The 25462-nt window shown below is 37.2% G+C and overlaps 5 protein-coding genes across 10 annotated transcripts; 4 read left to right on the top strand and 1 right to left on the bottom strand.

Annotated features, from left to right (window-relative positions):
- Nucleotides 1-36: 36 nt before the first annotated feature.
- LOC121772603 (probable pectate lyase 9) lies at nucleotides 37-1660 on the top strand. 2 transcript variants are annotated; one of them, XM_042169772.1, is made up of 4 exons: nucleotides 37-568; nucleotides 661-1016; nucleotides 1095-1230; nucleotides 1332-1660. In XM_042169772.1, the coding sequence occupies exons 1-4, from the start codon at nucleotides 119-121 to the stop codon at nucleotides 1542-1544; spliced, it is 1155 nt and encodes a 384-aa protein (XP_042025706.1). In that variant the 5' UTR covers nucleotides 37-118; the 3' UTR covers nucleotides 1545-1660. The 2 variants fall into 2 exon arrangements, with proteins under 2 accessions (XP_042025706.1, XP_042025708.1); XM_042169774.1 differs by having other exon boundaries at nucleotides 1375-1565.
- A 38-nt stretch (nucleotides 1661-1698) lies between these two features.
- On the bottom strand, nucleotides 1699-8593 carry LOC121772602 (ubiquitin carboxyl-terminal hydrolase 6-like). 2 transcript variants are annotated; one of them, XM_042169770.1, is made up of 18 exons: nucleotides 8447-8593; nucleotides 7568-7713; nucleotides 7356-7391; nucleotides 7006-7113; nucleotides 6084-6184; nucleotides 5862-5988; nucleotides 5165-5224; nucleotides 5025-5092; nucleotides 4733-4783; nucleotides 4135-4243; nucleotides 3698-3786; nucleotides 3459-3528; nucleotides 2938-3018; nucleotides 2739-2831; nucleotides 2580-2628; nucleotides 2224-2343; nucleotides 2067-2141; nucleotides 1699-1957 (listed from the first exon to the last, which is right to left on the bottom strand). In XM_042169770.1, the coding sequence occupies exons 1-18, from the start codon at nucleotides 8454-8456 to the stop codon at nucleotides 1902-1904; spliced, it is 1449 nt and encodes a 482-aa protein (XP_042025704.1). In that variant the 5' UTR covers nucleotides 8457-8593; the 3' UTR covers nucleotides 1699-1901. The 2 variants fall into 2 exon arrangements, with proteins under 2 accessions (XP_042025704.1, XP_042025705.1); XM_042169771.1 differs by lacking the exon at nucleotides 7568-7713 and having other exon boundaries at nucleotides 8447-8581.
- An 847-nt stretch (nucleotides 8594-9440) lies between these two features.
- LOC121771607 (dentin sialophosphoprotein-like) lies at nucleotides 9441-17148 on the top strand. 4 transcript variants are annotated; one of them, XM_042168443.1, is made up of 12 exons: nucleotides 9441-9921; nucleotides 11180-11406; nucleotides 12351-12418; nucleotides 12823-12894; nucleotides 13073-13401; nucleotides 13624-13692; nucleotides 13765-13850; nucleotides 13947-15917; nucleotides 16040-16117; nucleotides 16197-16308; nucleotides 16539-16589; nucleotides 16674-17148. In XM_042168443.1, the coding sequence occupies exons 1-12, from the start codon at nucleotides 9616-9618 to the stop codon at nucleotides 16722-16724; spliced, it is 3420 nt and encodes a 1139-aa protein (XP_042024377.1). In that variant the 5' UTR covers nucleotides 9441-9615; the 3' UTR covers nucleotides 16725-17148. The 4 variants fall into 4 exon arrangements, with proteins under 4 accessions (XP_042024377.1, XP_042024379.1, XP_042024380.1 ...); XM_042168445.1 differs by lacking the exon at nucleotides 9441-9921 and adding an exon at nucleotides 12078-12145 and having other exon boundaries at nucleotides 11268-11406; XM_042168446.1 differs by lacking the exon at nucleotides 9441-9921 and adding an exon at nucleotides 12078-12126 and having other exon boundaries at nucleotides 11268-11406.
- A 603-nt stretch (nucleotides 17149-17751) lies between these two features.
- Nucleotides 17752-19423, top strand: LOC121769885 (40S ribosomal protein S15a-5-like). Its single transcript, XM_042166650.1, has 3 exons — nucleotides 17752-17969; nucleotides 18350-18510; nucleotides 19118-19423. Exons 1-3 carry the CDS (start codon nucleotides 17840-17842, stop codon nucleotides 19214-19216), a joined length of 390 nt encoding a protein of 129 aa, XP_042022584.1. The 5' UTR covers nucleotides 17752-17839; the 3' UTR covers nucleotides 19217-19423.
- An 849-nt stretch (nucleotides 19424-20272) lies between these two features.
- Nucleotides 20273-25389, top strand: LOC121771575 (NADP-specific glutamate dehydrogenase-like). The gene is made up of 16 exons (XM_042168397.1): nucleotides 20273-20478; nucleotides 20895-21491; nucleotides 21760-21889; nucleotides 21994-22195; nucleotides 22460-22546; nucleotides 22631-22690; nucleotides 22769-22855; nucleotides 22973-23044; nucleotides 23124-23179; nucleotides 23555-23640; nucleotides 23839-23929; nucleotides 24009-24166; nucleotides 24249-24340; nucleotides 24607-24681; nucleotides 24863-24936; nucleotides 25025-25389. The coding sequence occupies exons 2-16, from the start codon at nucleotides 20936-20938 to the stop codon at nucleotides 25098-25100; spliced, it is 1902 nt and encodes a 633-aa protein (XP_042024331.1). The 5' UTR covers nucleotides 20273-20478; nucleotides 20895-20935; the 3' UTR covers nucleotides 25101-25389.
- The last annotated feature ends 73 nt before the right edge of the window (nucleotides 25390-25462 follow it).

Consider the following 25462-nt stretch of genomic DNA (forward strand, 5'->3'; position numbering starts at 1 on the left):
TTTCCATTCTCAGTCCCATGCACAAAATATTAATTTCTCAATATATAAAATACATATCTATTTATAATATATATTTATCACTCTTTACACATAAAATCCCTCCAAAAAATCTTGAACAATGCCCTCAAGGGCCATGCAAGGCATCACCTTGTGTTTGATCCGGGCTATCTCAATAGCCATCCTATTGAGTTCAGGCCGGGTCGAGGCCCGAAGAACTATCGATAACATGAATGTCATCGACAAGTGCTGGAGAATGAACCCAGACTGGCGGAGAAACCGCCAACAACTAGCTACGTGTGCCGTTGGATTCGCGGGACAAATGTTCAACAACATCGGAGACGACGTGATCAACTACAAAGTAACGGACCCTAGCGACGACCCCTTGAGCCCGAGGCCCGGTACATTGAGGCATGCCATGACAAGCATCACAGGCAAGATTTGGATCACATTCAAGAGGCACATGAACATTACACTTTCCAAACCCCTCCTTGTTAGTAGCTTGACAACAATTGATGCAAGAGGTGCCAATGTCCACATTGCAAATGGTGGATGCCTACTTATTAAAAAGGTAACATCAAATGCAATCAATATAAACTAATTTACAAATTTAAGAATGAGTTAATTAGAAGTAGGGGAATGTGACATTTAATAATGTATCAGGCCATTAATGTGATTATCCATGGCCTCTACATCCATGACTGCAAGCCGCAAGAGCCCGGCCCGGTGAAGGGTCCGGGAGGGGAGATCATGCATTTGGGCCCAACAGACGGGGACGCGATCAGGATTGTGTCGTCTTCGAGGATATGGATCGATCATAACACAATGTACGACAGTGAGGATGGGTTGATTGATGTCACAAGAGGATCAACAGACATCACCATATCGAACAACTGGTTTAGGTTTCAAGATAAAGTGATGCTTCTCGGGCACGATGACGGCTTTCGAAGGGATAAAGACATGAGGGTCACAGTTGCCTTCAACCATTTCGGCCCGAACTGCGTACAAAGAATGCCAAGGTATGCTATCCTTTTGTATGTTTTGTGATTATATATTGTTCCTTTTTCTCATTCTAAGATCATGTGATGTTTTTGTAGGATTCGATTTGGATATGCACATGTTGTTAACAACCTTTACCTAGGATGGGGGATATATGCAATTGGAGGGAGCATGAACCCTAGCATCAAGAGCCAAGCAAACCTCTTCATTGCGCCAAAGGGAGGCAACAAGGAGGTACGCGACGTTTAATATTTTATCGACGCGTGTTAAATGTGCAAATAGAAAATAGATGCTACACTTGGTGAAATATAATGAAATGATCTATTGACAAGTAGATAACATGGGATAGTGGTCTCACCGGCAACTTCAAATCTATAGAGGATGTGTTCGAGAATGGAGCCTCGTTCACGACAACGGTCGATGCGGGTGCCACAATGAGGCCAAGCTACGCACCAGATCAAATGTTTGAAGTTGAAGATGGGTTGAGAGTGAGGGACTTGACAAAATCTGCTGGTGTTTTGAAATGTCCTAAAATAGCTAGATGCTAAGGCAATAACAAGAGTGAATCTTTTGAGAAATATCTTCATGTGCTAATAATTAAGAGACAATACTATTCATATTGTCTCAAATTTCACCATTTTGTCTTGTCATTGCTGCAAAATATTTTGACATATGCATACTATTTAAGGAAAGCAATTTAAATGAAGAAAATTTCAAACCAATCCATTGAAAATAACAAAGATAAGGAAGTATACAAGCAAGATTTGTGGCAGATGGCTGGACTAAGAAAAATATAACATCTCAGCAACTGAACAAATGGATTCTGGGATGCAGAAACCTCTACTATGTATTCAAATAGAGAGGAATGTTTCTAAAGAGTTCGGATGATATCATTCGTCCTAAAGCTAAATGGAGATGTCGCGAGCCTTGTACATACAGATATAAGCCATATGCCAATCACCTGAAATTGAGGAGAATTTTTACATTAAAAAATGTGGGGAAACAGTGTTTTCTAAGTAATCCTGTGAATTGTGTGGGGAAAGAAAAGAAGATCTATGCAGTGCGCTTACCGCCTCCAGATAGTCTTGTGATGTCTTCCTCCCTTTGTGGGATTGGATTATCATCATCAAATTGAATCCATTTGCCTGTGGTTGCAAAGAAGCATAATGAAACAATCTGATGAGAAGAATATGATACAAAAGTAAAAATAGTTCATCTAAAACCAACCATTTTCTTGTTTAACCCAGGCAACGTAATGCCCGGAATCAGCACTTCTACCCTTATGTGTAAGCACAGCAACTAAATCATATATTCCTGTCAAGTGTTTCTCTTTCTCAGGGGGAGCACCTAAAAGGAGAAAGCAAGTCAACAGACATAGCAAAGTTGAGAGATCATTTCGAGTTAGACTGTTAAAGAAACTTAGGTTGCACCCACAAAAGCCAAGAAAGCACAATGTATTGTTCTATAAACAGGCCCATTTCAGACTCCCATAAAATATAAACACAGAATGCTGCAACTGTGGTCTGTTCTAACGCAACACTTAAATTAAAAGGTTCTATGGAAAATTTTTGAAGGATGATTACCTTCTCCAGGAGCAGATACAGACGAATCCCCACTTGCATTTGATGGTCCCTGCATAGGATATAAAAACTCAATCCGGACCTTAAAGAAAATATGTGCGTGCAGGGTAATAGCTCTTGTTTTATTGCAAGTTTAACTCCCTAGTCAGATAAACTGCTTACCTCAGCATCAGTCATCTTAACATCATTGTCCTTAGTTGAGCTACTTTCATTAGTTTTTAGACCAGCCTTCTTCCCTTCTTCGTCTCTTAGAAGCTAAATATGTTGGTGTTTGAAATGAGGATACAATCAACAGAAAAGAGAACATAAAACTAGAGAAAATCAAAGGTATGACAATGCTAATCAGTGCACGAGCTAGTACCCGTCTAGGAACTTCCAATCTTTTGCAAAGATCATCAGAGCACAAATCATACACATCTAACGACAACGGGTAGTCCACTTTCTGCAAACACAATTAAGTTTCCATGAGCTGAATCGAACCAACAGGATGTCAATGTAACTTAAGAATCACAAAATTTGTATCGCTTCTATAATACTACAAAGTTAAACCTATTAACAAATATGCGTAATCAAATTAGGTTGCCGAAATATCTCAGAATGAATTAGGAAAGAAGTGACAATTCTTCAATGAGGAGAAAAAAAACTTTTAAAATGTTCCTATGGAATCTATAGATAGGATACATGAGTGATATTCACTTTTTACTGGAGTATTAATGTATGGTTATATATATGTAATCAACTTAGTGTATATGTTTGCAAGATTAATTAAATAGATCACGGGTTATGGCCTAATGATTTTCTAGTTTTACATCTTTGAAGTTTTAATCATGGATTCCACCATTAGGGAAAAATGAAATTCCTTTAATGTAAAAGAACTATTACCCTCAGAATCTTGGCCTTCTGGTTTGTTTCTCTTTTCCAGAAAAACCGGACAAACTGAACGGTCAGGTATCTGTTGTTGGCAGTACAAGGATTAGTCAACTTGCAAAAGGCAGAACTTTCTGGTAAAAAGGTACTATCATATTACAAATATATATCCATTAAGAGTAACAATGTGCAGAGACGTGCAAAGCATAGCAGGTGATCAGAAAATGTAAAGCAAATTGTTGAGTATGTAATACCTTGGCAAGTCATTTATCCGAGAATCTTTAGTATATACAGCACTCCGACCCAGAGAAGGCGACGACTTCTCCAATTCTGATTTCAGGCCCTGAACATATGAATCAACAGAAGGATTAACAATTACATCCATTCATTACAAGATGGAGACATAGGAATCTTAAATGTAGTGGACAAAGCAGAGCTGTATCATTTAAGCCAAGTGTAGCATCTATGTCTATAACTGACAATGTATATTATACCACGTGGAAAAGACATAGGTTTCAGTTATCACAACAATGATATGCACTGGGATAGAGGAAATTTTTTAGCAATATTTAGAAATAGAAAGAATGAACAGCTGCTATGAACCTCAAGTAAAAATGAATATAATGTAAAACACTCAGCAAATATTGAGGTAAGAACTTTATACTACAAATCACCACAATATCAAACTTACACGTTTTAAACCTTCATGTAGATGGTTCACCTCCTGCGAAATATGGCACTTAAGTGAATAAACAGATTCTGTTTCCATACTTTCTTCGCCACTTTCAGGACAATGGATTCTGGTCACAAACAACAAAAGAGATGCTATTATTAATTATGTTACAGACAGCAGTGGATATAATATAATTTCCCCGAACACATTTTCAATGTGCTAGGATTGAATTCTATGATTCTGAAACTAGTCTTTGGGTAGATGCTCTAGAAAATGCTGAATAGAACACCTATTTTGATAATGCTAATTGAAAACTTAATATCAAGTACAAGTGTACAACTTCCTATCAAGTTTTAGAAGCACTTATCTCCATAAATCCTGCTAATTGAGCAGAGGATTAAGCAATGAAACAAGATTGAGAGCAAAGAAAGCATATAGATCATGCAAAAAGCCATGATATTCTATGCTTAAAATTTTAATAAGAACATTGGAATTAACTACATAAAGTAGGCATACAATAGCACCTAAAGAATACCAGTATACAAAACAGTGGTGTTAAATCGCATATAACATCAAATTTCAGTGGTTAATGATAGTAGAAGAAACTAATGCAGACCTGCTAACAAGGTCTATACCAAAAAATTTCTTCAATGCATCTGCATCTTCACTGCAAAAGAAATTAATCGGAAGTAAATACATTTATCCAATGCCAAATGTGTAAAAATTTGAATTAATAAGGGGGAAGAAAAACACAGAACCCAGTAAGAGTGTAAATAGTGTAATGAGGAAAGGTTGATGGTTAATGACTCAAATCAGGTAAGATAAAGTGACCCCAAAAATTAGTTATTGTTTTTATAATACTTTGTCCAGAAACATTCAGTACAAGAAACATCCAGCAAGTGTGTTACCCAGAACCAGAAGATCTCAGTGCTGACGAAAGGGTGAACAAAAGTTGCGTCCAGCACTCTTCAGCATCCTAGAGAGAGAAAATTCCATTGTTAGTAATCCAAAACAGAAATTTAGAATAATGACATCCTTGTTTGCATACCTGCTGCATGTAAACTCCATTGTGAAGCTGAGCAAATTGAGGATACTTGCTCCGCAAAGCCTACAAAAGTAGATGATCAGTAAAAGAAAAATCCAGAGAATGAAACAAACTGTTAGTTTACAGAAAATATAGTAAGGCTCATTAGCATAGCTCATGTGAGTAGCAATATACTTTCATACATGCAACGGTTTGCGGTTCTGTAATTTCATCTCTCACAAGAACATTTCAGTTTAACACAACTGGCATTGAAAACAGGCACAAATAAACAGCCCACGAAAATGTGAATCAGCAATCAGCATTGAGAATCATCCCATGCGCATTCAAATAAGGTCCATACATATAGCGATACAAAAGGAACCTTGAAAGAAGCACATGTTCTGATGTCTGACCGGCAAAGGCGGACACACATACAAATGACTAGGGGCTTAAGCCATTAATAAACATGATTTTTTTAAAATATTTTTCCTTTGTAATTTTTTTAATTTATGCCAATTTTATGTAATTTTTTATACAAAAGCCCTTCTCCATGAGCTAAATTATACAAGAATATAGTTTAAACAATTTTTTTTAATAAAATAGCCCTTACAAGTGATGATTTCTGTGTCCGCCCCTGCTGACCGGTTACCATGTATTTCAAACCGATCTAACCCAAAATTGAAACAATAGACATTGTTGTATGAACTGAAGCAGATCATACCGTCAAAAACCGCACAGGTGCCACTGGCCGGACATTTTTATCAAGTTCGTTGAACAATTCCCTTGTTGCAACAGTCAATGAATGAGAAGATTGGTCAACAGTATTGCTTCTTACAGGAGGAGGGTACCTGAATAATAACCAGACAACATATAATACCAACTGCGGTAGCATAGACAAACATTTTGAGGCAATACTTTTTTTCAGGTCAAAAAGACAACTCACTGTATCAAGGCAGATTTCAATTCTGGCACCGAATGCAAACATTGTAATGTAGAGTTCATATAACAAGTGTTTCCCAGATTTACTAATCCAGCAGAATGACCCTGAAGCAAATGTGAACAGATCAGATCAATGTAAATCAACTTCTTTAAAGTTCAAATCACACATAAGTATGTGAAGGTGTCAGACAAACAAAACATCTTCCCAAAAAGCATGTGCAGCTTACACAAAAGGATTAGTTTTTACATAGTCAAACTTGTTTTACATTGAGAACACTTAACTTTCTCAACATATTCTCATTAATATATTGTTAAGAAATAAATAAGGTTCAGAATAAGACAGCTCCCAATCTGATATGAATACTCCCAAAGCAGCGAGACTGATAAAGGGAACAAACAGATTTCAACTTTTGATTGATAACCTCCAAACCTTCTGCCTTTAACTCAATTGGAGAAAATCCAATTATAACAATCTTATCATAAAATAGAAAAAATACTACTCCCTCCGTCCCATAAAAAAATACGTACACTTCCATTTTCCTCCGTCCCACAAAAATATGTGCATTCCATTTTTGGAAAAGTTAAATCAATTAAATAATGTAGGTTACACAATCCACTGACTCCACTTTAACTACCATTCCCCTCCTCCCTCTTACTTTACCATACTATTCTCCTCATCTCTCTTACTTTACCAATTTTATCTTAATTCTCGTGCCATACCCAGTGCCCATATTTTTATGGGACAGAGGGAGTAATATCTATTATTACAGTGTTCTAAAAACCTTCGACTGTATTTACTTGCAATATTTCCCCATTTGACCAAATCATGGCAGTACATAGAAAAAGCTTTAACCCGCCCGAGATATCACTCGTCTTCACTCTTTAGTACTATTTCTTTGAAGTTGTGGAAATACAAATGGACTTACAACAGCAACCGCTTGTTCTTCTTCTGGCATGTCTTCTGCAAAAATAGGCCCCTTCTCTGGAGCCTTTACAATCTCATCTGCCGTTCCCATCATCATTAGTTTCTGGCCCTGAGCAAACAGAGGAAGTATGACTCAGGGTTTACTACGATTATGAAGGGTCTTATCCAATTAAGAAAACAACTACCTCCTTTTTTTAGATTAACACCATTACGGTGGAGGGTTCGTGGGTCCCTCATCCCTTCATATCATAAGAGGCTCATTTACACGATTCATGCCCAAAAGTGGCATGTAAAGCTAGAATTACAATGAGGGCAAAATTAACAAATAGACTAGAGTAGTTAGTTGACTACCTCCTTGATTCCTACTTTTGACCAATCTGCATCATCCTATAAAGTCACAAGGGAATGCATCAGTATTATGAACTCACACTATATTGAAAATCTCAAAATTGTTCCCGCAGCAAAATAAGGCATGTTGTTGTTGATAAAAATTATAACAAAACCACAAAACTCTTTAAAAGGTCAATAAGACGCCCTCACTTAATAAACAACTGCTTCTATACCTTTAACAAGCCACCTTTAACCACAATCTTTTGTCTCTCCGGTGGAACTCCTGTTAAGTCATATAACTGGCACTTGAAAACGTATGGGGGCTGGGTAGTGTCAATTTCCATATTGGAAAACACTTCCTTTTGCCACTTTACACTTACTGAAAAATCGTTATAAATTATTACGATTTTGGAGCAGCGGGTGCTAGATAGCACAAATTGCATAAAAATATCACAGGAGATAAGCATGTCATGTATAAAATGAAACGAGTTCCTAAATATGCAAGGTGCAATCATCTAACATATGTGTGCCAAGCTTGGCAAATCCTACTCAATCATCGTTTCCTATACACCAGATATAATATATATGTTCTCTTCACTATGATATTGAGAGTTTAGCAGTTTACATAAAATGCCAGCTTTCGCTACCATCCAAAATTAAAAAGATAAAAACTATATCTATTAACTCCAGAACACGAGCATTCAGCTTCACCTTAGTTTGACAATCAATTATTTCCCGATACTTCTGCCCCATTCAAAACCGTAGCTTTGCTAGATAATTCCCGATGTAGCATATCATGTATCAAAACCGGAGCAGATGCCCAGGCTGTACCAAAAATTACATTCTCTTCACCCCACATCAAGCCGATAAAAAAGTTCAATTCATCCTGGAAGTTCAAAACTAAAGTTTGCCTCGCTTGATCTAAACAACTAAATCTTCATCGAGACAGTTCTAAACTAAACACATTCAAACTACGAGCACCACAAAAACCAAAAACTTGAACAGTCAATCTAGACGGTGGCGACAATTCAAAATCCCAAACTAAACAGCGAATTCGTCGCAGAAAAAGCACCACCGAATACAAATCGAAATTGCAATGATGCTGATCGTACCTTTCAACATGGTAGCGGGTGAGTACGGTGAGGAAAAGATCGAAGCTTTACTATGTGTCGTGCGTGTTTCTTAGCTTGCGCAGAAGGGCAACTGATTCCTGAAATTGATATAGGGCAACCGATAAAAATATGTGACTTTAATTTGTAGTAGTACTATATTTGCTTCTTATAATTCATTTTTTCATCAAACTAGAGTCACGCATGTCATTTTGGTTCGTCCCGCAACGAGAGTTGCACTTCATTTTTCATCCTACAATAAGAGTTGCGCTTCATTTTTATTATAGTAGATCTTAAATTCTACTAAATCAGTTCACCAACATTTTATTATATAATCAATATATAAAAGTGGATTTCATATTCCATAACTTTTCTAATCCACTATTTGTTATATTTTTATAATTCTTGCCCACATAAGAGCGTCTCCTTTGAAACGGAGGGTGGGAGTGATAAAAAACCTATTGAGTTATTGATTGGTTCAATCTGAAACAACACCAATTTTGAAGTAGTTGTCTAAAATGAGAACACTTGCTATTTGCTAACATTAATCTAACGCAAAGTAGCACAACAAATTTCAAAGTACATAAGTAACAACCATACACTTCCTAATAGTCCAATGTTTAGCATAAGTCATACTATCAATATATTTATAGACAATCATAGTATATAGAAAATTGATAATTTGATACTAAGTGGTGTGTTAACTATGTTAATGACAATAAAAATATTGAAGATAATAAGTTGGTTATAAATTAATTATATTTAATCGATCTATGCAGATATTTTCACAAAGCACATATAGCCTCAATGTAATGTATAACGTTCAATCATTTTAATATTTATACGGAAAAACAATATTTATAAAATCTATTTAGACAATTTTTAAATCACATTGTTAAGATAGCATTTATAACAGGTAATTAATCCGAATGGGTAATTAAGTAGGGAATATATGGAAATTAGGGAAAAACCGTGAATTATAAAAAAAAAGAAAAAAACTGCAAAAAAGCCCAAATTCAACCATTGTTGGTCGGCTCTTCGCCGAGTTCCCCTTGCCTTGTTGAAGAACACTGGTAAAAAAAATCCACTGTTTCCGAATCCGCCGCGATTGAATCTCTCCAACGCCGCAGAAATCGAGCGGAAGCCTCGACCCGGTGTCAAAACGGGAATCAATGTATGGAGCCTCCGGAAAGATGGGCCGCGGCGGCGGAAGCGGCGGAAAAAGGAACATTCACGCGCCGCCAACCGGCCGCCCTACCCCGGCCAGCCGCTTATCCATGGGCGGGGGCCCACGCGGTCGCGGCGGGCCGCCGGCCTCCTCGCTGCAGGTGGAGGAGAGCTTCAGCCTTGTTAGGGAGAACCCTTTGAATTTCGGGATGGCAATCAAGCTAACTGCTGACCTTGTGGAGGAGATCAAGCGGGTGGAGGCGCAGGGTGGTGCGGCGCGCATCAAATTCGGTGCTAATGCTAGTGGGAATGTGAGTTTTTGGATTCAATTTGTGGCGTTCTGGTTGAATTTTTCCAAATGCGGTTAAGGCTGATTATTTGGGGAGGAGGGTTTAGGGAACAATTAGATAATTTGGTTTTTGTGATTAATTGCTCTAGTTCCGTAGTAGACTTCTGCTTTTGCCTGTCTATATTGAAGCATGAAAATAGGGTTGAACTGCAAATCGGAGATTAGACTGTATTCCGAGCTCCATATTTATTGCTCGAATTAGATGGTTGGCACAGAAAATATATGAGTTTCTTTATTTTATTTTATCTGATGGTTTCTTATTGCGACAACATGATGCAGATTGCTGGCTTTCGTTTGATATGAATAACTTAAGCATAAATTGCTTAGTTTTGAGTTTAGTAGCCTAGATTGAGAAACGCAATGAATCTGGTAATGAAGGAAACAAAGAGGGAAAAGGACTTGCCATTGATGACTTTGGATTACTAGAGATTAATGTCCTTCAATTGATGACTTTGGATTACTAGAGATTAATGTCCTTCAATTGATGACTTTTACCCACAGAGAAGCCCATGAGTTTTTGTGTTGATACATTTTATAGGAAACATATCATTTTGTGGTAAAATTCAGAATATGGACTGTATAAGAGGATTGCCCTTCAATTATATATTAGAACGTCAGTCCCATGTCTTTGTTATACAATAGTTATAGGGAAAACCTTTTGAGCCTCTGAAAATAGTAATCATTTGTAGGTATTTCAATTTAGAAACATTTGAAGACAGTGAATTGCATAAAGGCTCCCTTTTTACATTGGGACAAGTAAGTTCTTCTCCTAGCTGACATTAATATCATGTCGATTGTTGTTCAGAAATTATTTGTTAGCTACCCTCCTCCTTTGCCTACTTGTTGTTAGCTTTCATCCAAATGGGTGACATTTTGAGAATGCCATAGAGCCGAAGAGCCACCTGCAATGCTGTGCCTCTTTCTTTTTTCTATTAATACCAGAAAGAAGTTATTTGTTTCGTCCTAGCATTTTATTGGCACCCTGGCGCGTCCTCCCTTGAGTATGAGTTGCACTTCCCCGTTCATCTTATTTATAAGTTTATAGATTAGTATTACATAGGATGATAAGTTTTTTTGCATATTGATACATTGACAGTGCTTATAAGATATAATTACCTGTAGGTGATTTCACAGGATAGATATGAGATTATAAAGTTTGACTTTATATTTGATGACAATACAACATTTGAATGCTCAGTGCTCTTATTTTCTTTCAACAGGTTATTCAAGTAGGGGACAAAGCCATCAAATTCACTTGGTCCAGGGAACCAGGGGACTTATGTGATGTATATGAAGAACGTCAGAGTGGTGATGATGGAAATGGCTTGCTTGTAGAGTCAGGAGGCACTTGGCGTAAGGTTAATGTAGAGCGAGAATTAGACGAATCAACTAAAAATCACGTCAAAAGGCTGTCAGAAGAAGCCGAACGCAAAATGAAATCACGAAAGTACGTCATTTTCCAGAACTTTCATGGTGTCAGAATTAGTTCAGCCTTCGCGCACTGACTTCTCAGATTAAAATAATTTTTAGTAGTTTTTACAATATATTATAATGATTTGCATTTATGGGAGGTAAAATGAAGATTCTGAATAATCTGAAACATTCCTGCTGCTATGGCTGATGATATTAGCAGGTTATTATCCTAAAAAAATATTGCTTCTCTGAGAATTTTTTTTTGTTTGGGGGAGTAGGCGGAAGGTGGGGTATGTGTGGTTAAAAATATTCTGCCATTGCTTTTTCTTTCTTTATCTTTTTCTTGCTCTTTAACTAGTTCCTTCATTTCATTCTGTGTATAACTTTATTAATTTTTTTGGGTTCATAGGTTGTGGGAGGGATGGCTGGTGAGCTTTGGTTACGGGCATGCATTAAATGACGTGTGTGTTTTTTGGAATAATATGATTACATGTGCATATTTGTTATGGGTGTCAGTGTCACTTCTAATAGTAAATAGTCCCTCCTGATGTATACCCAATCCCAGTCTTGAGAGCGAAACACTAGAGAGGTTTTCAATCCATTGGCCTGAACATCAAAATTTTACGCGTCAACTTGTGCTTGTGAAAGAACTTAATTAATATTCCAAAAAAATTAATTTTTCTTACCTTTGCTGGAACTTTCCAGAGACTAATGCACTCCCAGTTTCGATGATATGATAAAAGAAGATCCAATAGTAAGGATATGAGATACTGGTAACATCTACCTAACCCACTGGTATTTATTGTATTGTTTTCCACCTTGAATGTGCAAGAATGAATTTCTGCATATTCTGTCAGCTATAAAAATTTGTTCAAATTTAACTTGTAACCACTGAGCATGATGGTTCCATGGGTTCAAAGTTGAACTTATCCCTATCAGTTTATTTGTTTCTTTAATCCTTTCTTTTCGTGATAACAGATCAATTGTTTTAGATCATCAGAATCCAGCTATGAAGAATCAAATGAAGGCATTTGCTGCTTCTGAGTGTAAGTGGTCCTTAATTTGATGAAAGTTCTCTTTGTCAGCTTCTCCATAATTTGTACTTTTTCTAGGTTTGGTTTGTCAATTACTACTGGAAGTGAATATTGGTTTCAATAAACAGCCACAACATTTCTTAAGGCTAATTGCATAATCTGGAGCTTCCCCCTTAGGATGTCCCTCTTCACTAAAAAATAATGTGGGGCTTACCAACCACTAAATTTAAGGATAGTAATCTGCTTGTATCTAAGACTTTTTTTTTTCTGGCACTCGACTTAAATCTGTAATGAGTCAAAATTGATAGATAAGAATTTTGAGATGGTATAGAAGTAGTATGGCAGAAGAGCATTCTGCAGTATTATGACTGATTGTTACCAGCTTTATGTGTTGATTCTATGTGATTCTGTTTCAGCTACTCAATGGAGAAGTTTCAAGAATCGGAAAGAACCTCCTTTCAAGAAGCCAAAATCTGAACCAACTTCAGGTAATGTGTAGAATTTAACTTGAAATGTTATAGAAATGAGTTGAATAATGAAGGACATCTTCATTTCATTCTTTTTCTTGAGTATATTCATGAAAGAGAACTGAGAAATTTCTGTATGTGGCTTCATTATACTGTTAATATAGTAGTAACTAGCAAGCCATATCTGTGATTATGGCAGGTGGACCTCCAAAGTCTGTTTTTAAGCCTGGTTTACCTAAGGGGAGGCTCTCTTCTCGCTCACCTTTATCTTCCCAGCCAGAGCAACGTGGTCCTTCAACATCTCCAATCGGAATTGGTGATTTTGGGAAGGGACAAACTGTTGTCTCGGATTTTGCGGCAACTCAAAATCTGAATAAAGTTTTGAGCTCTGAAAAAGATACAGCCAACAGAAGGAATAGTACCATCAGCGATAGATCTAAGTTGAATGTTGAGGCCAAACCTACTGATTTAAAGAGTCGGATTACTTCTCTACTCCTGGAGCATCAGTCTACAGGAATGAGCCTTAAGGTGAGCTGGCATTTAAGCAATTTCTGTCTCTATTATGTTACTTCAATCTTCCCTGAAAATCATAACTAAAGAACTACAAAGACACGCTTGCCACTTGTACTTGAGATGATAGAGGATGTGGGAGGGGAATGCACTTTACATTAAGATTCTAAATTAAATTTGCAACTTTGTAGTTTCCTTCCGCCTTTTGGTGAGTATGCTCTGATGTCCTTTCTTTGTCAGGCCTTGGAGAGAGCTATTGGAGATCCAATGCCCAACTCGGCTCGGAGAATTGAGCCCATATTGAAACAAGTAAGGATATTCCTGATAGCAATGGTTAGCAATAGTGTTAAATACTTTCAACTATCAAATTTTTGTTGACAGATTGCAATTTATCAAGCACCTGGGAGATATTTCCTAAACGCAGGAGTGGAGATGGAAAGCTCCAAGAAGCTACCTCAAAGCAGAAGGTGTGTGTTTACTTGTCTCATTTTTTTTTTGTTCTCTCTTTCTTTTGGTATGCATATGGTTGTTTGTTGGGCTCTAACTATTATATATGTCTTCAGTTCTCCAGAAGTTAATCGTGACCAATCTCCTGCACCTAGGAAGTTTGACCAACTTCCTAGGGAAGATCCTAGCATTCACATTAGTACAGATACCAATAATGAACCGGGTGAATTGAATTATACACCTACTCATCTAGCAAACATCATAGAGAAAATAGGTACTCAGAATTCGCCTGAAAATATAAGTGACAAAAATCCTTCTAACAATAACGAAGGTGTGGCTGGCAGCTCCAGTGATAGTGGAAGTGACAGTGATAGTAGTGACAGTGGCAGTGATAGTGGAAGTCCTAGCAAAAGTAAAAGCCGAAGCCCAGTGGGTAGTAGTAGTGACAGTGATAGCGATGCATCTTCGAGCAGCAAGCAGGCATCTGATGAGGATTTAGATATTATGAATAGTGATGATGAGAATGAATCCGAGCATAAATTGCAAGATCCTGATAACGACCCTATTGATATAGGGAATTCAGATATTCAAGATCCCTTTGGTGAGATTGAGATTGAGATTGAGAAAGACTCTCCTGAATGTGACCATGGTCTGCAAATGCCCCTGGCTAATAATATACTTGCCGGTAAAGAAGACGAAGAAAGACGAGTCTCTGAGAGAAAAGGATATGAAGAATCAGGTAGCATGGTCAATGATGGCTTCAAACATGGCCAGTCGGATACTCAGGGAAGATCATCAAAGGGAAAGTCTAAAAGACGCTCTGATGATAATAATTTGGAAGACAGGGGACACAGCAAAAAGAAGTCAAAGATTAAAAACTCAAGCGAACCAGTTTCGGGGACTATAAACTCTCTTTTTGGCGAGAGCCCTTACAACTCATTTTCGCCTGATAGGCCTCTGCAAGGCATAGACACTCAGCCTGTTGACCTAATGGAAGACAGAACCTACAAAAATGATAGACATTATTTCGATCAACAAACAGGTCCTAACTATCAACCAATATCACATAGACCTGTTTCCGATTCTCAGCCAGCGCAAAAATCTTCTGAAGGTCGTGGATGGACTGAGGCTCCTTCTGGAGAAAAACGAGCTGGTAAACGTCCTGGTTTGCTTAATGAGCAACAGCAGTTACAGTTTTCCACCGGAGTTGGAGACAAACATGCACCAATCATAGAACCCAATATCAGAAAATCTGAAATGACAGGTAAGGTGAAGGAAACAGGCCCTGGTTTCAACTCACACAGGGGGTATTCTCCCAAGATTGACATTCCGAGTACTGCCGATAGATCTCCGATGATGAATGGACGGAATGGTGTACTTCGAAGAGAGCAGTCAGACTTAGAGTTGGGTGAATTTCGAGAACCCTCCCATGAGGAAGCTCCAGCATCTAAGAAGCAATTTGAGAGGAAAAATTCTTTTAAACATTTGGAAAACAAACGAAAGGATGCTGAATACTGGAACTCAGATTTCAGTGGAGGAAAGACTTCTGATAAGATCCCAGCGGATCCGGGAAAAATGTCTTCACCAAATCCAGATGCTGTTATTTCCAGCAATCCAGATGGACCTTATAGGAGGAAGGCCCAAGAAAATTATGTTGATGACCGGACAAGACCTCATCATAGAAGCACCCAACCTCTTGATGCACATCATCAGCCCCAAGTGGATATCAACTCCCAGCAAAATACAGCACCAGAAGTGAGTGGTAAAACTAGATTTGCGGAAGCTGGGATGAGCAGAGGTGCTAGCATTGAAGCCTATGGAGATGCTTCCCGGAAAATTCCAGGTAATTCAATAGAACAGCAGCATGATCCAATACAAGGAGTCGAACCCCGTGCCACTAAGCAAAGCAAGAAACAGAAGTCCAATAGGCCAACTGTCTCGAATGATAGACGAACAGATGCTTTGACTGGGAGCAATGATAGCCAGCAACAAAAGAAATTTTCTTCTTCAGATGATACCAGTTGTTCATTCACTAAATTTGAGAAGGAGCAGCCTGAGCTGAAGGGTCCGATAAGGGATATTTCTCAGTAAGTACAAACAGTGATCTTATGGTTTTCCTGGAGTATCTGAAAATTTTCCTCAGCATCAAACCTTTTTATATGTTCTTTTACATTTCTGGCTTAGTTATATATGCATGTCTACTTCTCAGGTACAAAGAATATGTGAAGGAATATCAAGAAAAGTACGAGAGCTATTGCTCCTTGAACAAAATCTTGGAGTCATACAGGTATGTCGAGCCCTACTAGTTCTGATTGTTGATTCTGGACTAATTGAGTCCACTGACTTTCATATATCCTGTTTGTTAGGGATGAGTTTAGTAAACTTGGTAAGGATCTTGAGGCTTACAAAGGTAGGGATGTGAAAAAATATAATGACATCTTGGAGCAGATGAGGTCATCATTTCGTCAATGTGGGGAGGTACACTTTATTGTTTATTTCATGGAGTTTAATTTTAAGAATCTTATGTGGCCATTTTATTCCCGTGGTCGTTCATGTTGTTGTAGCTTCATAACTGTGTTCCAAAGTATAATTTGGTGACTGCAACCATCGCAGTGAACAGTGCCAAATCTGTTGATGTCTAGATTCTAGAGCCTTTTTTGTGTGGACGAGTTCTGGTTCTTCTAAGACTAACACTTAATGTATTGCAGAAACATAAACGCTTGAAGAAAATATTCGTTGTGCTTTATGAAGAGTTGAAGGTGTCTAACCTCTTCCTCTTTATAAACTTCATGACTTGATTCTGTCCATTGTTTTAACACGACTCCTGTCTATGTTCATTGCAGCATTTGAAACAGATGATCAAAGACTACGCCACCTCATATAAAAAGGACTGATTCTTTTATACAAACACTGCCTCATGATCATCCTTCATTACTAGCGGAGTTCCAGACAAAACCTTGACGGAAAAAAGCTCCCAGATCTAGCCTCCGTATTCAAAAAGCCGGTGGCAACAGCTCGTGCTGCAAAGAGATACTGAACTTGTATATATGAGTGAGTAATATATTTGTTTTTGTCTTGGTTCTTTGTGGTACAGTATATATTCTTGTGGTTTCTTGAGGGAGATGAACCTCATAGTTTTATACAGTTCTCTCTCCCAATTTTGACATTAGTTTTTTATATTTCTCTCCCAATTTTGACATTTCTTTAGTATCATAGTTGTTGATGATGCTGGTACACATAACAGGAACCAAAAGTGGTTCCACATTTTGTTTCTTTTGAATTTTAATATGATTTCAAATTTGAACATTCTTGTTTTCATTTTTCGTCCTTCAATTTTCTCTTTTTAGAAATAAACAATCTTCATATTATCATCTTTCGTGTACTATGGTAATATAGTGGAATATATCAATACCAAAAAATAAAATAATTTGCCCCATATTTTGTTGCGAGGGCAATCTCGATAAAATACTGTTAAAAATAAATTTTTTTATTATATACTCTATATATATTCACACTTTTATGAGCATTGATAAAAGAAAAAATATCATTTAAATAATAATTTTATTGACTTCTAATTGATTTCATAACTTTCAATTTTTTCGAATTAAACCACATTTTTACTATAGTGCTTATCTAATAATGAGGTTATTCCACATTTGTGAATCGAAAAATTCAGCTAACTACCAAATTCATTGAAAAATAGTTTCGTGGGGCAATTATTAATCATAGTAAAGTCATAATAAAAATTGCAAGGTTTGAAATATATGAAATTGACCATAAATCAATTGTTATGATTTTAAATTAATTTTTTAATGTTATATTTTTTCATTTTCAAAATAATTTTATTTTACGAGCCCAATGAGTCAATACTGTTTATAGCCCAAACCCAAATTCAAAATCTCCCAAATTTAGCATCTCTCTCTCTCTCTCTCTCTCTCTCTCTCTCTCTCTCTCCTTATCTGCATCGCGGAAGGGTTTTAGCTGCAGAAGTGAAGAAAACGGATGCAAAATGGGAAGAAGAATATTGAACGATGCGTTGAGAACAATTGTCAATGCTGAAAAGCGGGGATTCGCTTCGGCTGAGCTCAAGCCTATCTCTAATGTTGTCGCCTCTTTCCTCCAAATCATGAAATACAGAGGTATGCAATGCTTTTTCTTAACAGCTGCTAGTCTTAGTCTTGCAATTGTTTTCTACTTCGTAATATTCAAATGATTCGTTGCAAAACTGGATTCTAATTCGGCGTTTATGGCGTATTAAGCATATGTGAGGGAGACATGTTATTGATCCATAAATCTTATCTTAGAAGAATTTATAAATTATTATCATGTAGTATTGATTAGAGGTTTGACTGAACAAACGCTATAATCATCAATTTTTAGATTTTAGACATCCACAAAATCAACCATGTTTCAGTGTGTAAATGATGTTTGGTTCTGTTTTTCGGGGGTTAGTCTTGTTTTAAAAGTGTAAAATGGTGTGAATAAGCTTAGAGTGATGGTGAAATGAGTCAAATGACAGGTTATGTTAAGGATTTTCAAGTTCATGATCCACATAGGGTGGGGAGGATAACAGTGCAGCTGCAGGGGAGGGTGAACGATTGTCGGGCTCTTACTTATAGGCAAGACATTAAGGCTCAGTATATGGAGACCTACAAAACTCGCATGCTGCCAACACGCCAGGTTTGATTGTTTCCTGCACAATGTTATACGTTGGTGATTTGAATCCTGTTATGTGCTGTTCCATCTAGGCTGTGATAGTTGAATGATGTGATATTGTCCTATTTGATTCGATTTCTTAATTGCCTATATTGTTCAAAGCCATCACATGTTTTTGCATGTGAGGGCTTTGGTCTCGTCTTCTTGAATTTGGTAGTTTAATCTAGTTAATGAATATGGATCAATGTTTCACTTAGGTCATTGCTTTCTATATGTAGTCAGAGACCTGAATCACCTGATAATTTAATGACACCAGCAAGAGACTTTTTGGTTAATGTTCAATTAGGGAACTAAATTTTGGTTTTTATGAATGATGCTGAATAAACATTGGTTCTTAAGACGTTGATCCGGGCACATCCCGAACAATCGTTTTAAAGAGGTTAGTATCTGGTTTTATCTCTATCCTACAGCCTTATATGCTGTGTGTTTATCTTTTGATGCTACTATGCAGCCGTATGTTTATATTGTAAATGATAATGTCACATTTTCAACGGATACCTTTTCGACTTTTATGGATATGAAGCTACAGTAAATGGCCCCAGGCTGATGATTCATATGCTTTATTACACAGTGGGGCTATGTAGTGGTCACAACGCCAAACGGCGTTCTGGATCATGAGGAGGCTATTCGGCAAAATGTTGGTGGTCAAGTGATTGGATACTTTTACTGAAGAGCTCATTTATGGTTATAATGTGACGATTTCTTGTTTAGGTAAGAAAGAAAAAATTGTGAAGCTCCCATTGCAATAACTCGGGGAGGAATTCGTGACATTTGTGTATCTTTAACAATGTCTTGTTGATACTGTGTTTCCCAGCCTTTAATCTCCTTACTAAATCTTAGTAAATCCCAAACCAATAATATTACCACATTTCCTTCATTTATGTTTGCAATAGAGCATGACACGAATGAGCAATATGTGATCTTAATAGGAGTACTATATACTGGTACTTGAAATTAATAAACAGAAGCCTGAGATATTCGTAATTTCTTAAATAATTTGTGGCTGCTTTGATTTTTTGTTTTAGTTAATTGAAAATTTTGGAAGATATGCATAGTTTCAAATTTTGCACATGGAAAGCAGCATACTGTTTTCCCCTCTTAGTTTTTTGGATTTCTCCTCGTGTTCCATTGTCAAAGGCAAGTGAAGAAAATCGAATATTTATCCTAATGATAATTTAATTGTGTATTGTCATTTTTAAAACACTATTGGGTTATTAATCTTATGTATAGACGAAATGTAGACCATTTTTGAAATTGGAAGTGAATTGTAAAATTAAGTTTTTAGTGCATCAGTATCAAGTTTGTTATAATTGTCAATTAATCTGCCGTCAAGAATGATGCTAGTGTACAAGTTTGTTATTAATTTTTTGATTCAAATCTATCAATGTACTAAGATAATAAGTACATATGATTTTCATACACTTCATATGAAAATTAATCGATTTTTTTTTTACTAAGACTATCCGCAATCATTATAACATACAGTATACGTATATAAATATAGAGATCCCAATTTCGAAGGTACATTTAAACTAAAAAAATGCATACATTTGCCGAATAGGATTTATTCTGTTGCAAAAAATAATTCAGTTTATCGATATTTAATTCCCAAAAATTGCAATTAAATTCACAGTACAACGCAATCAATATCCTATTCCTATTCTAGGAGTAATAAATTATGGAAATTGGTGTGTATTTTATTTACGACGAAAGTAATTGTAATTTAATTTTTCAAAAAATCATTTCTTTCATCCAATCATTCTCTGTCCCCCTAAAAAAACCCCTCTTTCTCGCAATCTCACACAGAAGAACGCCCAAAGTCCCTATTTTCAATTTCTGCATTAAAATCCGATTGGAATTATGATCCCTCTCTTTGAATTGTGATTTATCGCAGTGTGTCCCGAGCTAATTGATTGAGATTTTCATTTTGAGGTAAAAAAATCAAATCTTTTTCAATTTGGGCTTGGTTGTATGTGGGAACGTTGAACTTGGTTACTTGGATTAATTCATGTAAAGTAAGTATTTTTTCGCTTAATTGGTTTCATCTCTAAATGAAATTGGTTCAACTTGGAAGCCATGTATGTCATGTTTTGTTTCACTTTCTTGCGCTGTAGCTTGTTTTTGTTACATTCTTGTTTTATTATGATTAGGGAAATTGCTAAATGCTCAAGCTTTAATAACTTATTTGCTGATATAATACTGATAAAAGTATAATATGATCTTATGTGAGGTTGTGAAGTAGTTCTATCTGGTATATGATTATCCCATTTATTTCATAGTATTTGTTAGCACAGATATATCTTCCCTAAAAGAAAGTCATGTAGATCAGTGCTTGTTCGGTTTTGCAGACGATAAACAATTTAAGCCAACGGCTGCATTGTCATGCTGAATGTTGCTTCCAGCTGGTGGGATTGGGATGCCTTCTACAATGGATGAGATGAACTTGATCCAACAGGCTCAGAGGCATCATCTTGTTCGGGAACTTGGTGAAGAGATTGATTTGGAAATAGGCCCCGGAGATGATGAACATTCTTTTGTGCATAACTCTTTTCTTGGTGTTCAATCGCACGAGCCCTCTGGCAAAGACCTTGCTGACAACAAGCTTATGATGAGTTCTCAGCTCTCTAATGAGGATCAGGATTTGTCGAAGGCCCAATCTGCGAAAAGGAAAAAGAAGGTCGTTAAAAGATGGAGGGAAGAGTGGGCTGATACGTATAAGTGGGCGTACGTTGATGTCAAGGATGGGACACCAAGGATACTCTGTTCCGTGTGTAGAGAGTATGGAAGGAAGCATAGACGTAACCCTTATGGAAACGAAGGGAGTAGGAATATGCAGATGAGTGCTCTGGAGGAGCATAATAATAGCTTGCTTCACAAAGAGGCTCTTCGCCTACAGCAAGCCTCTAAAGAGAAATTAATCATTGACAAACCCATTTTTGTGAAAGGTGGGTCCTTTTGTCTCTATTTTGTTTAAACTACTAGCAAAAATGTTTTTTTTTTTTCTTTTTTATGTTTTCAATGTTGTTCCATTTGGTACATATATTCTTCTTGCTTTAAGTGGAGCTAAAGAAACCTTGTATTCTTGTTTCTTATATCCTTTATCTGTATATGAAGCATGGCTGGTTGGTTTCTATATTGTGTTTGGGCTACATCTCATATCTAAATGTGAGGTTTTTACTATTTCGGTCAATCATACCATGATTCCTAGCACAGCTCTCATGTCAAAAACGGCTGGATCTATTGTTGAGGCCGCACTTAGAAGAGATCCTCATGAAGCCGAGTTCATTCAATCTGTGCAAGAAGTGGTTCATTCTCTAGAGAGAGTAATTTCAAAAAATTCCAAGTAAGTTGCTATGTACATATGTTTTCGGAGCAGTGTATCTTCTCTTGAATTTGTGTTGTCTTATGATGTTTATTGACATTATTATAACTACTGCAACACTACAGCTCTGTAAATACCATGGAGCGGCTTTTAGAACCTGAGCATACGGTTATTTTCCGGGTTCCATGGATTGACGATAGGGGTGAAACACATGTCAACCGTGGATATCGTGTTCACTTTAATCAGGCACTTGGTCCATGCAGGGGTGGCCTACGCTTCCATCCATTGATGAACTTGAGCATTGCAAAATTTCTCAGCTTTGAACAGGTTTCTCATGCTTGTGATCTATAAAATCCCAAATTTCTTTGTAAATTTTGCCATGTTTAAACAAATTCATGTTAGTATTTTGTCACCCTTGTACATCTCATTTTCTCTTCTTTTCATGAGTTTTTTCAACTTTTTCTTCACTGAAAATCTCCCATTCGTTTCTCATTGTTATGTGTATGTAAAATTTCATTAGTAACCCCTAGAAGTTGAAGTTCAATGGACTTTGAGTAAACACCTTAACAACACCTAATTTCTTTCATGCAGACCTTTAAAAATGCTTTATCTCCATACAGACTTGGAGGCTCTTCGGGTGGAAGCGATTTTGATCCTAAGGGAAAAAGTGACAATGAGGTCGTATTTAACTTTTGATTGAGTCAATATATTGAAATTATGTGATTAACCTTTACTTATTGAAATTCTGAACCACATGTGCAGATCATGAGGTTTTGCCAGAGCTTCATGAATGAGCTATACCGCTATCTTGGTCCCGACAAGGTATTATCATGGTACTACATTTCATGAAGGCTCTTCCCATTACATTATTGGCTTTATGATTGCTTCCTCACAATGTAGGACCTCCCTTCAGAGGAGATGGGCGTTGGTACTCGTGAAATGGGCTATTTGTATGGACAATATAGACGTCTGACCGGGCATTCTCAGGTTAAATCCGATTTTATTAATCTGTGTACTGCATATACTTTTCTTTATTGGACGAATGAAAGGTTCTAGACTCGTTGCTACTTAATAACTAATCATTTGAAACTCATGTTTGTGTAGGGAAGTTTTACCGGGCCTAGAGTAAACTGGCCTGGCTCCAGCCTCAGAACGGAAGCTACTGGCTATGGATTGGTGAATAACATTCTCTTATCTTTTGTATGCAATCTTGAATCTTAGTTTGTTGCTAACTCTACCTTCTTGCTCGTTGCAGGTATTTTTCGCTCAACTTATGCTTGCTGACATGAATAAAGAACTAAAAGGACTAAGGTTCTACTCTTCACCAATTATATTGTGCAAACATATCTTGCCTAATATAATATTTGTACCGCATATGTTGGCTTTTCTCAGATTTTCTCTTCCCCACTGTTGTGCAATGTCCATGCTCTTGTCTAGATTGCTTTTCTATAGGAATGAAATTGTACTTTGATATAACTTTATTACTTGTGAAAAATGAGTGGGAAACATATTAAATTGTCTCATGGAGAAAGACAAAACTCTTCTTGAATCTTGAATATCTTAAAATGTGCCCTAGTTCTCGAGAGAATTCTGTTATGTGCATGCCTTGGTTGAGTGATACATAACTTGGTGCTATTAGAATCTTGCAATAACATGTTTTATCTTCATCTGTTCTTCAATTCCCAGATGTGCAGTTAGTGGTTCTGGAAAGATATCGATGCATGTCCTGGAGAAGCTTATTGCCTATGGTGCGCTTCCTATAACAGTCTCAGGTATGTAACGGACTTGCTTTCGCTTGGCATTTGGCGCAAATTACTCATTGGATATCGAAAATAGGCTGCCTATGGGATATCTAATGCCATTGTATTTGAGGTCCCAGCTGTTAGATTCGCTTGTAGTAGCTGAATGGCTGGTGAATTATCTACAGAACTACATTCATTTTTCCACTTCTATTTGCTTATGATTCACAGATTCAAAAGGTTATTTGGTGGATGAGGATGGGTTTGATTTCATGAAAATATCTTTCTTGAGGGACATTAAAGCTCAGAATCGAAGTTTGAGGTTCGTAAGCTCTGTGGTGTGCAGTGTGCACTACAGTTTTTAGAAATTACCAACTTAATATTACTGCCGTTACTTGCAGAGACTATTCGAAGACTTATGCTCGTTCGAAGTACTATGATGAGTCAAAGCCTTGGAATGAAACGTGTGATGTTGCATTTCCTTGTGCTTCCCAAAATGAGATTGACCAGTCCGATGCTATCAACTTGGTCAATTCAGGATGCCGCATACTTGTAGAAGGTAATGCCCGACATTTAGCAACCCCTTTTGACACGATTTTTGTTCTCTTATAGTCGTCTTAAACTACTTTCTATCCGTTTAGGATCGAATATGCCTTGTACACCAGAAGCGGTTGATGTCTTAAGGAAGGCCAATGTCTTAGTAGCTCCTTCTATGGCTGCTGGAGTGGGTGGGGTATGCTTTTTGATGCTTATCATAACATTGTTCAGTTTCAATGCCTAAGGTTGCATTACATTTCTGATGAATGCTTCTTGAAAATTCGAGAACAACTGTTTAGTTGTTGGTTGATTGATGTGATACATGTGATTAAAATCAAGTTAATTTTTTGAAAGCTAAAGCATTTACATGTTTACACACAATCTTGTCATTCCATTGGTATGCTCTATTTTTCTTACTATCTTACGCTCAAACAATGTTCGAAACTTAATATGGTACTGCAGGTAGTAGCCGGAGAACTTGAACTAAAAGAGTGCAACTTGAATTGGTCACCTGAAGATTTTGAATCCAAGCTACAGGTGAGAAACCTTCAAATAAACTTGGGATTATTGCTACAAATTTAGGACTTTTAACTTTAGGCTGTTTAGAGTGTCCACACTGTTGTGAAGTTCCTAGGCTACGCGTCTTAATTGCAGGTCTGTGACTGACGAGGATCGTATCACATCCTCTATGCATGACATGATTAATTTGCATTTGCAGGAAGCGATGAAGCAAACCTACCAGAGAGCACTGAAATCAGCAGCTGATTTCGGTTACCAGAAAGAAAGCCCCGAGTAAGGCTAACTTCGTATCCAACACTGTATGTGTCTGCTCTAAAACCCAGCCATCTTACCTCCCTTCATTCGCTGTCTTCTACTGCAGGTCATTGGTGCACGGAGCTGCCATATCTGCTTTCCTGACAATCGCAAGCAGCATGGCCGACCAAGGATGTGTATAATAGGCCACCGCTGCTCATGGCCACAAAACTTCACTCCAGAAGTCGATGGATTCGCAGTGGGCGCTGATCGTCGGCCTTGAAGGTTGAAGACCGGAGAAGTTGAGAATCACTTGATTGTAAATTGTGTTTCATAGCTACATTAGACTGGTTATAGCTACTTTGATTTGGGAATCTATTGATGTAATGGAAATGAAAAATCATAATCCCTCAACAAAATCAAGAATCAATGTTAATCCAGACAAACTTCTGATTGCAACCAAATTATCAAATGCATCAAAATCAAAATGCAGAATTCATAGCCTTAAATAAATCTGTAACGAAGGTTTGAATTTGATTAATGAGATCTCAATGTTACATCCCAG

Source organism: Salvia splendens, chromosome 16 (assembly GCF_004379255.2).
Source record: "Salvia splendens isolate huo1 chromosome 16, SspV2, whole genome shotgun sequence".
Taxonomy (NCBI): Eukaryota; Viridiplantae; Streptophyta; class Magnoliopsida; order Lamiales; family Lamiaceae; genus Salvia; species Salvia splendens.